A 12,804-nucleotide genomic window follows, 5' to 3' on the forward strand; every position below is an offset into this window, starting at 1 on the left:
ATATTCAGAGATGACGTGATCAGCCTTTGCATTTAGACTCTTCGCTCTTTAGAAGAAGAAAGCAGACCACGTACTAGAACAGGAGGTTGTTACAAGGATGATGACGCCAAATTCCGAAAGGGAATTTGAATACAGTGTTTCAGAAGTTGTGGGAATTGGGAAGACGAGGGAGGGCTGGGGAGAAATCCAACAGGGAAGAGTAGAAGGCAACCATTGGAGTGTTGATTTTGGCTTTTATACCAAGCTAATTTTGCTATTTTACCTTTTTAAGAAAACTTTTGCTGATCTCATGTCTTTTCACACCCCGCATTATACCTTATGATGAAGAGGCAGATAACCATGAAGCAGGAAACTTTGTCAAGGGAACAAGGTCTGGACACTCTTCTGGTCATTGCCTGTCAAACTTTATTTCTTTCCACTAGCTACATCCATAGCTCCACGATCACTGTTCATAGTGAAGACCCAAAGTTATTTAAAAAAATACTACACTTCTCTTTAAGAAGGTAGGGGCATAGGTAACATGTTTTAGAAAATTTTATGTTACAAAGAACTGAGAATGCAAAAGTTTGGGAAAATTCCAGTTTCTAGATTTACATACTAGGAAAGGGTGGTTATTCTTCCTAACTTCGTCCCAGAGAGCCCAGTGAAACAGGATTTATATTGCATTTTCTGTGTGTATCTTTCCTGGTTTAGGCTTGCATGTATAGTACTCCATTCTCCTGTTGGAATACATTTTTTTGTATTTTACTTGAAATAGGACCCAGTGGGATATTATGTGTTACCATGTATGTAAACATCATTAGTCCCCCTTAAAAAAAATTCCTCCCTTGTCTACTGTTCTTTAACTCATTCATTATTATTAAAGAAGCTTCATCTAAGATTTACTCATGATCTGTTTTGTATATATGTATTTTTAATTTATTTGTTTATATTTATTTATTTTTGGCTGTGTTGGGTCTTCGTTGCTGCACGTGGGCTTTTCTCTAGTTGCGACGAGCGGGGGCTACTCTTCCTTGCGGTGCGTGGGCTTCTCATTGGTGTGGCTTCTCTTGTTGTGGAGCGCGGGCTCTAGGTGCGCGGGCTTCAGTAGATGTGGTGCACGGGCTCAGTTGCTCCGCGGCATGTGGGATCTTCCCGGACCAGAGCTCGAACCCGTGTCCCCTGCATGGGCAGGCAGATTCTTAACCACTGCGCCACTGGGGAAGCCCCTGTTTTGTATATTTATCAGTTGCTTTTGGCCAACATTAAATTAATTTGCATCATACTTTCATATGTTATTATATTATTTGTATTTATAGAAAAAGTTAAATGTCACTACTAGAAAGGAACATGTATCGCACCTTATTTCTGGACCATTTAGTCTAAAACAACTCTAATGCTTTTCTTTTTTTTTTTTTTAATTTAGGGAAGGCTCTTATTTATTTATTTATTTTTATATTTATTTTTGGCTGTGTTGGGTCTTCGTGTCCGTGCGAGGGCTTCCTCTAGTTGCGGCAAGTGGGGGACACTCTTCATCGCGGTGCGCGGGCCTCTTCACTATCGCGGCCTCTCTTGTTGCGGAGCACGGGCTCCAGACGCGCAGGCTCAGTAGTTGTGGCTCACGGGCCTAGTTGCTCCGCGGCATGTGGGATCTTCCCAGACCAGGGCTCGAACTCGTGTCCCCTGCATTAGCAGGCAGACTCTCAACCACTGCGCCACCAGGGAAGCCCCAATGCTTTTCTTTTTAAAAAAGTTTTAGAGACATCATCATACTTTGGGGCCCCATGCCCTCTGCCTGCATTCCTCCCATGCCTTGTTCATACATCAAACACAGCCAGAAATACAGCTAAGTCTTCCTGTTCTTCTTGACATAATCATTTGCTTACAATAAAAACGGTGTAGCTGATGCTTATAATCATTTCAGACTTTTCAGCTTGGCTGGGACATCATGCTGTTTGACACCTTTCATGATTGTTTATGAGAAAGAAGCAAATAAGCATAGAGAATTTTAAGCTGTCCTAAGGAATTGGGGCTGAACATAGCACACTTTGATCATAGAGACAAAATGGCGAATTTTTGGACTAGGGTTGATCAAAAGCATACTTTCTGTATAATCAGATGGTTAGTAAACACTTTCTCATAGTAAAAATATAACATGACTTGTTAGTAAGAAGAATATAAATTGTCATTTCAAAATCGTGGTTTTTTGGTTTATGTATCTCACGCAGATTTATATTTGTCATTTGATAGTCTTTCTATCTGTTCAGTCTCATTAGAACTTGAGTATCAGGAGGTTTCAATATTTTAAAAGGATTTCTTTTTTTACTGTTACTGCTGGGAGATTAAAGGAGAAAAAAAAAAGTTAAATCTGCTTTAAAGGTACTGACATATGAATGTTGATAATGTCTACCCATAAAATCCTATCAACACTTTATTGGGACAGTTGAGTAATGTTTAACTGATGACATTAAGAACAGCTATAGAGAGAATAACTTGTGTCTTTTTTTTTTTTTTTTTTTTTTTTTTAGATTTGTAGCCAAACCATGTGCCATAGCCCTCAACATTCAGGCCAATGGACCACAAATTGCTCAGCCAAATGCCATTCTGGAAAAGGTTTTTACTGCAATTACAAAGGTATGATTGTCCTTTTCTGAGATATGAATTGTCATGACCACTGTTCTCAATCTGAAATCATTCAGTTCCTTCTCTCTTGGGTTTGAGAACTAACATTTGACTAGCCTCGTGTGTGAAAGTGTCCTCTTGGAAAGCACACAGGCATTGTGACTAGACCAAAAAGCGTAGAAGCCAAATACACGTGGGTGTGTTTGAGACCTGATTGTTTGCTCCCAAGGTGATGTGAGAAGCTTGTCTGTGAAGCACAGTCTAGATTAGATGGTGATTGGTCTAATTCTGTGCCTCTTAATCTCACATGACATGAAAGAGTATGTATGTGTAACAGTTGGATGGGACTTTGGGGAGAGCTGAGGAGTATAATTAATGTATTGTGAGAAAAAGCGCCTGTTTGCTTATAGCATTGTCCATATGTTCTAGCAGTTGTGATACACAGGCAGGTGAACAAAAAAGGGAATAATGGAAGGAGAGAAGAGCTGCAATATGAAGACATGAGGAGCGAGGGTCAGGAGAGTTATAAAGTACAGATTCATTGTGAAGAAAACGGGAGAGGAGATGATCGCTCTGGTGAGAGTTAAAGTCCAAACCAGGAGTGGGAAGAGGAGGCAGGGAGAAGATAGAGGGAAAGATTGCCATCCACTGCCAGCTGGTATTTCCTTAAGAACAAAAAGGGGAGGAAGACAGAAGTCAGAAACCCTCAAGCTAAGGCCATAAAAAATTAAGCAAATCACAGCGTCCAAAAAGCTGATTCTTACTCATATCTCTCTCTTGTCTTACTCTTTCGTGGACAAGAAAGAAGAAAAGGAGCCTAACAGTCTATGAGAAGTATCGTGTGTTTGTATATGGAATGGTTCCTTTTCCCACTTTCATTTTTCTGGGAGAATTACTCAGGCTTCTAAGATGTGATTTGGCCATGTTAAGCAAATTTTATTCCGGTTTTGGTATTTGTATTGCTAACATTTCGTATTGCTTCTCTCTTGTCTTAAAACTATTAATTCAAATATTCAAACGTGTTTGTTTATTTTATGGTCTTCGTTTCTGCCAGGATTCTCTAGGGTTTCCCCCTCGATTCTTTTAAAAATGGTATTTTTCCTGGAAAAGTGGAAGAAACCACCTGGTGTTCTTAACACCTCTGCTAGGAAGAAGAGTAGAATAAATGGAATTTTAGGAAAGAGTAGAATAAATGGAATTTTACTTTTGTGGGATGATTATATTTATTTTTATTTTTTTTATTTTTTGGGTTATAACATCTTAATTGGAGTATAATTGCTTTACAATGGTGTGTTAGTTTCTGCTTTATAACAAAGTGAGTCAGTTATACACATACATATGTTCCCATATCTCTTCCCTCTTGCGTCTCCCTCCCTCCCGCCCTCCCTATCCCACCCCTCTAGGTGGTCACAAAGCACCGAGCTGATCTCCCTGTGCTATGCGGCTGCTTCCCTCTAGCTATCTATTTTATGTTTGGTAGTGTATATATGTCCACGCCACTCTCTTAGTTTGTCCCAGCTTACCCTTCCCCCTCCCCATATCCTCAAGTCTATTCGCTAGTAGGTCTGTGTCTTTATTCCAGTCTTGCCCCTAGGTTCTTCATGACCATTTTTTTTTTCTTAGATTCCATATATATGTGTTAGCATACGGTATTTGTTTTTCTCATTCTGACTTACGTCACTCTGTATGACAGACTCTAGGTCCATCCACCTCACTACAAATAACTCAATTTTGTTTCTTTTTATGGCTGAGTAATATTCCATTGTATATATGTGCCACATGTTCTTTATCCATTCATCTGTTGATGGACACTTAGATTGCTTCCATGTCCTGGCTATTGTAAATAGAGCTGCAATGAACATTTTGGTACATGACTCTTTTTGAATTATGGTTTTCTCAGGGTATATGCCCAGTAGTAGGATTGCTGGGTCCTATGGTAGTTCTATTTGTAGTTTTTTAAGGAACCTCCATACTGTTCTCCATAGTGTCTGTATCGATTTACATTCCCACCAACAGTGTAAGAGGGTTCCCTTTTCTCCACACCCTCTCCAGCATTTATTGTTTGTAGATTTTTTGACGATGGCCATTCTGACCAGTGTGAGATGATATCTCATTGTAGTTTTTTTTTTTTTTAAAGATTGATTGATTGATTGATTGATTGATTGATTGCTATGTTGGGTCTTCGTTTCTGTGCTAGGGCTTTCTCTAGCTGCGGCAAGTGGGGGCCACTCTTCATCACGGTGCGCGGGCCTCTCACTATCGCGGCCTCTCTTGTTGTGGAGCACAGGCTCCAGACACGCAGGCTCAGCAGTTGTGGTTCACAGGCCCAGTTGCTCCACGGCATGTGGGATCCTCCCAAACCAGGGCTCGAACCCGTGTCCCCTGCATTAGCAGGCAGATTCTCAACCACTGCGCCACCAGGGAAGCCCCCTCATTGTAGTTTTGACTTGCATTTCTCTAATGATTAATGATGTTGAACATCCTTTCATGTGTTTGTTGGCAGTCTGTATATCTTCTTTGGAGAAATGTCTATTTAGGTCTTCTGCCCATTTTTGGATTGGGTTGTTTGTTTTTTTGATATTGAGCTGCATGAGCTGCTTGTAAATTTTGGAGATTAATCCTTTGTCAGTTGCTTCATTTGCAAATATTTTCTCCCATTCTGAGGGTTGTCTTTTCATCTTGTTTATGGTTTCCTTTGCTGTGCAAAAGCTTTTAAGTTTCACTAGGTCCCATTTGTTTATTTTTGGGTTTTTTTCCATTTCTCTAGGAGGTGGGTCAAAAAGGGTCTTGCTGAGATTTATGTCATAGAGTGTTCAACCTATGTTTTCCTCTAAGAGTTTTATAGTGTCTGGCCTTACATTTAGGTCTTTAATCCATTTTGAGTTTATTTTTGTGTATGGTGTTAGGGAGTGTTCTAATTTCATACTTTTACATGTACCTGTCCAGTTTTCCCAGCACCACTTATTGAAGAGGGTGTCTTTTCTCTGCTGTATATTCTTGCCTCCTTTATCAAAGATAAGGTGACCAAATGTGTGTGGGTTTATCTCTGGGCTTTCTATCCTGTTCCATTGGTCTATATTTCTGTTTTTTTGCCAGTACCATACTGTCTTGATTACTGTAGCTTTGTAGTATAGTCTGAAGTCTGGGAGCCTGATTCCTCCAGCTCCGTTTTTCTTTCTTAAGATTGCTTTAGCTATTTGGGGTCCTTTGTGTTTCCATACAAATTGTGAAATTTTTTGTTCTAGTTCTGTGAAAAATGCCAGTGGTAGTTTGATAGGGATTGCATTGAATCTGTAGATTGCTTTGGGTAGTAGAGTCATTTTCACAATGTTGATTCTTCCAATCCAAGAACATGGTATATCTCTCCATCTATTTGTATTGTCTTTAATTTCTTTCATCAGTGTCTTATAATTTTCTGCATACAGGTCTTTTGTCTCCTTAGGTAATTTTATTCCTAGACGTGGGATGATTTTAGATTGCCAGTTTCTAACCTTAAGGGGCTCATGTCCTATAGTGTTTAAAGGAAGAAAATGTTAAGAAGAAACTTGCATTTTTATTTAATATATCAATTTACTGCAGCAAACACCTTTTTCTGCTCTAAAAAAGCAGATGTGTAGGGAGTTACAAGGTTCATTTTTTAAAAATGTGATGACAACATATTTGTGTTTACCTTGTGAACTACTCTAAATGCATGAAAAATGAATTTTCTACCCAAATGTATACCTCCCTTTAGAAATCCTGCAGTGGACATTGTATTTCCCTTGCTTTACGTTTATTATGGTTACTGGGGAAATTTTCTCTATAAAGGTAATGAAAGGATTTTGCAGGCAGGTTGACTGCTCTGGAGGATATTTGCTTCTAGCTAATTTTAATGATCATATTCTCTTGGTTTCCAAGGTGATTCTTTTGGAAGTTTCTACACGATTAAAGCAGAAGCCTCAGGTTTTGAACATAAATGCAGCCAAAGTTGGAACTATTTTTCCTTGAATTCTTTGTCGTTCTCCAGTGTTAGTTGTGAGATGAAAAAGTAACAGATCAGTTGACCAGAATACAAGTAGCAGGATTTGGAGAGTTTGAACAGTGCTCGTCCAGCATTCTGGCCTTGACCGTGGTTCCAGGTCACCTTGGAGGAGGGCATGGTTATCATCTTTCAAGTGTGAAAACCCTTAAAATCTACTCCTTACAGGACTGGCTACATAATTTTTGGAGGCCAGTGCAGAACTAAAATGCAGGGCCCCTTGTTCAGAAAGCACAAAAAGGTGCCATTAAAGGCATAAAAATAGAAAGCTTTTTCCTTTCTTGCACAGTTTCTTTCTCTTGACCTGTCAAGATTTTTATTTTATTTGGTATTTCATGCCATGCCCCCTTAGGCATACTAAAGAGGCAAGGGCAGATCCTGACAGGTACCCAGGAACCCCACCCTGTGATTTAGTGCACACACAGCTGACTAGCTGCTGCTAATCGCCAGCAGCTAGTTGCCAGCTCCTGGGCTAACATGCCTGCCCTTCTCTGGCCGGGGGAGGAATTGAGGCAGGCCTCTCCCCTTTCCATGGGCCCACTGTCCCCACCCATGGTGGACAGGGGACCTCCCAGTGTATTGCAGACTCTGCTCCAAGACACACTAGGTACCTGGATTGGGGTAAGCAAGAGGCTAGTCCCCATTGAGTCATCCACCAAATGCACTGGGACACTGCCAGCCCAGGGTGCAGGTGGCATCCCTATACCCCACACTGAGACACCGTGGGGTGTGCATATCTAATCCCATCCCTTTCCGTGTTTGCACCCAGGGCAGCAGTAGTCACTAGGCAGGAGTGGGAAGGGGAAAGCTGGGGTCTCTGGGGAGCCGGGGACAGGGACGTAAGTTACCCAGACTCATATGGGGGCAGTGCCGGGAGTGTGTGTGAGCCAAGACTCTGGACCCCTGACACATGCTCCCCTATCCCAGTGGACTTCATAAGCAAAACACCATTCCCATAACAAAATTATCAAGAATTTCAAGATGGCACCCAGAGAACTTTAAACCCCACGTGTGAGCCCTTCTGAATCAGGATCCCTGTGTGAGTTCGCTGGTCATGCGCCCTGACTGAGCAATTCTCATCTATGAAATTAGCTGATAAATTTGAACTCCTTCATATTCTCCAGCAGTCTTTCCTTTTGAGGTAACATCTACTTGTCTTTCTCACTCTTTTTTTTCCCTCTGTAAATCTAAAATTTTATAAATATTTCAGAGAACTTACCTCTATTGCAAAATAGTTGAAAGCATTGGTTTTTGAATCGGACCTGAGCAGTATATTGCAGTGATCCCCAACCTTTTTGGCACCAGGGACCAGTTTCATGGAAGACTGGGAGTGGGGGGAATGGTTTTGGGATGATTCAAGCACATTACATTTATTGTGTACTTTATTTCTATTATTCTTACATTGTAATATATAATGAAATAATTATACAACTCACCATAATGCAGAATCAGCGGGAGCCCTGAGCTTGTTGTCACTGGCGACTCACTGATAGGGTTTTGATATGAGTCTGCAAGCAATTGATTTATTATGGTCTCTGTGCAGTCAAACCTCTTTGCTAATGATAATCTGTATTTGCAGCCACTCCCCAGCGCTAGCATCACCACCTCAGCTCCATCTCAGATCATCAGGCATTAGATTCTCATAAGGAGCACGCAACCTAGGTCCCTCGCATGCGCAGTTCACAGTAGGGTTCGTGCTCCTATGAGAATCTAATGCTGCCGCTGATCTGACAGGAGGAGGAACTCAAGCGGTAATGCGAGTTACGGGGAGCGGCTGTAAATACAGATGAAGCTTCACTCACGCCTGCCCCTCACCTCCTGCTGTGCGGCCCAGTTCCTAACAGGCCGTGGACTGGTACTGGTCCATGGCCCAGGGGTTGCAGACACCTGGTATATTGGAACATGGGCTCTGCTGCTTCTTAGTGTTGTGACCTTGGGCTGTAAGTCGGTTAGTTAATGAGGGAGCATTTATTTGGGCCAGGTGCTCCCATTCTTTAATTTACATTAGGAGTGCCTGAGAGGTAAATGTAGATTGCTGCACCCTATTTCTAGAGATCCTGATTCAGTAGACTTGTGATGGCCCCAAGAACCGGTGATTATGAGTTGTCAGACTTACTCAAATGAATGGAATGACTGTTTCTCTTTAGAGTGAATATTATTATTATTTTTTTTTTTTAGAGTGAATATTTTTGAGTTCACGTTTCTTAACTGGCTATATCCAGAGTTATCTGAATGAGATAGAGATAAATCAATGAATCAATCAGTTTATCTATTGATTTATATATGTATCTATCTTTTGGCACATATTATATCTATAATCCCAACAGCCTTATTTTCTAATCAATCAAATCAGTTCTTGAGCCATTAAGGGAAAAAAATATATGTCAGCTATGAAACTAGGTTTCATGATCTAGAGAATTATGAGATTATCACATCATAATCTGCATTTGGTATATTATACTGTATTTAAAAAATTATATGCAGATTTCCTATAATTTGTTTTTCCTCATTCTCCTCTTATGCCTATTTCTTTTTATTTTTCTTCTCCATCCTTGTATGGGTTATGTTTATTAAAATTAACCTAGGTATTTCTGGTATAAAAATGTCTATATAAGTCAGAAATGTTCACTTTTTCCCTTGGAAATCTTAAGAAATGAAAAAAACTATGGAGAAAAATTATAAAACGCAACAGTAAAAATATACGCACACAAAAAAAGAAGGAAAATCTCACAAACTTTATTTTTGGCAAACTAAGAGATATATATCTCTAGATTTCAAAATATATATAAAAGCTAAACAAAAACAGTTGAGGCTGGACAGAAGCCAAGTAGGAGGAAGTGATGAGCATGAAGTGTGGATAGAGGGCCCTGTGGGGGTAGATTTCAGGAAAGCCAGCAAAAATGACACCTCCTAATGGTGAGACCAAAGCTGTATCACTGTTTGCAACACTAGGTACAGGAACTGGTGAGCAAGGCTGGCAGATGCTCTCCCAGACTCAGTTTAATTCAGGGAAGAAGTACACAGAAAACCTTGTGGATGGCACATTTTCCAGAGGCATTGTACCTCGGAGGCAGCTAAACTACAAAAGCACCCTCCTTGGAGCTGGTCGAGACAATCCAACTCACTCAATGATGGGTAATAAAGAAGAAACACACAGCATCAAAGATAAGAAAAAGAATTCGTAGCATTGCTTACTAACAGAAATAATCACTGGAAAAATGAGGCCACAGGGCAACTGAAAGTTGAGATCAAATAGTTTACCATAAATTTTAAAAAAAGCAATAACTCTGTAAGGAGGATCACAATAAAAGAAATACAAGACCTAAAGAAAAAAAACAGTTGGTCAACAGGAAGAGATGCAATGTGAGCTGGTTGGTTCAGGAAAAACGTACTAAAGCTATCACAGAAATGAAGACAAATTTGGAAAGAACACAGGAAACACTAGACACTGCAGAAATCTCAGTGGGGAACATGGGAGATAGAGATAATAAAGCTGAAATAAATGAAATGAAAAAGAGCTAAAAATAATTAGATATATAGACCAAGCAGAGCTAGCATCTGTATAATTGGAATCTCTTAAGGAAAAGCAAAGTAGAGTAAGTATTGAGAGAGATGTGAAGAAAAATTTCCTAAAATAAATGGAGATTTATATTAATATGTTAATAAAAATGTAGTAAAAGTTGACCCGAGAAGGTTTATGCCAAGACTTATATTATTAAAAATAGACTTGAAATATAAAGGAAATAATTCTTTGAGCAGCCAAGCAAAAAATTAAATCATTTATCTAGGAAAATATCAGCATGGCTTTAGTCTTCTCTGTAGCAATATTCTATAGGACAACATTTCCAATATTTTCAAGGAAAATGGGAACTAAGAATTTTATATTTAGGTAAATTGTTTTTATAGTGTAAAGGCTAAAGACAAAAGGATTAGAACTTGCAAAAATTTGGAGGAATTGTTCCCATGAGTCCTTTTTTAAAGAAACTATTATAATCATTAATTTTAGCTGACCAAGAGATTACTGGGAATGTTGGCAAGTTTTGAATACATTTAAACTGTAGAACTAAGATAGAAAGAAATGTGATGATTAGGATGACAGAACATAATGTAAGCATTATATGTTCTCACAATGTAGAAATGATACAGGTAACAATAACTGAGCAGGAAAAGGGAAGGAAGGTGGGAGGTAGAATAAATTCACTAATTGCATAAGCTCTAGTAGCCGGGAGTCAAAGCTTATCAGTTTAAGCAGCCAAACTGAGTAATAGAAGTAGAAGCATATTTAATAGTACAAGAGTAAACTCTAAGAGAGATAAAATTATTGACTAATAGTAGGTGGGGAAGGAAGAAGAAATATGCTAGTTTTAAATATTGCTCATTTGGAATTTTTATTGACTGAAAACAAATAGAAGAGTATTATGATTGTATGGATAACCACTAGAATAAAAATTGCCCACAAAAAACAAAGGAAAATCAACCATATTTGGTTTGTTAAAATTAAAAAAAAATTAAATTATGAAAACAGAAAACATAATTAATGTGAGGTAAGTATAACAAATTTATAAATTATATCAATGCATGTAAATGGGTTTAACTCATCTAATAAAAAAATAATTCAGATTTGGGTCACATACCTTATAAGAGACCCCCTTCAGATAAAGTAATTACAGATATTAAAAATAAGAGTATGAGTAAAAGTATACAGGCAAATATAAATAATAAAGAAAGTAGACCAAAAGGATTAAGTGAAATGAAGAATTGGCTTTTTATTGCCAAAGGATACAATTCACAATGAAGATAAAATGGTTATGAATATATATGCATTGAATACCAGCATATCCATATACTTATAAAAAATAATGAAAGAAGGAATTATTTAATAATAGTAAGAAATTTTAATTTACCTCTCGGTCATGACAGGTCAAAATATAAAACAGAATATATAAAATATAAAACAATATAGCAATTAATTCTAAGAAGCATAATTAATGAGGAAGATCTGACAGGTATATTTATTTTTTCTTAATTTAAAAATTTTTTTAAAAATAAATTCATTTGTATTTATTTATTTTTGTCTGTGTTGCTGCGCGCGGGCTTTATCTAGTTGCGGTGAGCGGGGGCTACTCTTCGTTGTGGTGTGCAGGCTTCTTATTGCGGTGGCTTCTCTTGTTGCAGAGCACGGGCTCTAGGCGCACGGGCTTCAGTAGTTGAAGCACGTGGGCTCAGTAGTTGTGGCTTGTGGGCTCTAGAGTGCAGGCTCAGTGTGGTGCACGGGCTTAGTTGTTCCGCGGCATGTGAGATCTTCCCGGACCAGGGCTCCAACCCGTGTCCCCTGCATTGGCAGGCAGATTCTTAACCACTGCACCACCAGGGAAGCTCCTGACAGGTACATTTAGAACCCTGTATTCTGAATATAGAGACTATACTTTCTTTTCAAGTGCCTGTTAAATATTTTTAAAACTTGACCTTTTATTATATAAAAAATGGTAATACATTTTAAAAATAGGCACAGTTTACTAATATGAGAAATCAGAAAACAGAAAGACTCTTGCTTTCTTAATCAACTTTTGTGTAAAAATAAAATTTCAGGATATTTAGAAAACAGTGATGAAAGCACTACTGTGCTATGGTACCATGCCAAGGTAGTGCTCAGATGAAAACTTATATATATAAGTTTAACCACTTATATAAATATATATATATTTAACCACTTACTTAAACATTGGAAAAATAACAACAAAATAAATGAAGGCAAACAGAAGGAAGAAATTAATAAAGATAAACATAGAAATTGAGTTAGTAAAACTGTAGTATTGAAAATTAATCCAGAGGTAACTGTTTACTTTTTTTTTTTAACAGAAAGTCAACTAACCCAATCAAGAAAAAAACAAAGCACAAGTTAAGAACATAGCAATTAACATAATCAACAATCACATAAATTGAGGAAAATAAAAAGGATATATTACTATTAACATGGCAAATAAAATATAAACACTTGGATAAGATGAAAATTATTCTAGGAAAATATAATTTACCAACTACATATGTGTGTTATCACAAGAAAATTCTAACACTCTTAAAGAGCAGATAATCCCAATGCTATTTTAAACTATACCGAAGTACAGAAAATTAAGAAAATCATCCAGATTCTAATTTTATGTAATCTCAAAGTCTAATAAGTATCT

At 38.2% G+C, this 12,804-nt stretch overlaps 1 protein-coding gene across 3 annotated transcripts in view; it reads left to right on the top strand.

The window, feature by feature from the left end:
- Positions 1-12,804, top strand: part of CERS6 (ceramide synthase 6) — a 318,012-nt gene that overhangs the window by 85,670 nt on the left and 219,538 nt on the right. For all 3 annotated transcript variants that reach the window (XM_082465153.1, XM_082465155.1, XM_082465154.1), the window contains exon 2: positions 2,508-2,613. In XM_082465153.1, the coding sequence (XP_082321279.1) occupies positions 2,508-2,613 (106 nt within the window). The remainder of the gene's footprint in view (positions 1-2,507; positions 2,614-12,804) is intronic.

The sequence above is a fragment of the Balaenoptera physalus genome (assembly GCF_965194825.1).
Source record: "Balaenoptera physalus genome assembly, chromosome: 6".
In the NCBI taxonomy this organism is placed as follows: Eukaryota; Metazoa; Chordata; class Mammalia; order Artiodactyla; family Balaenopteridae; genus Balaenoptera; species Balaenoptera physalus.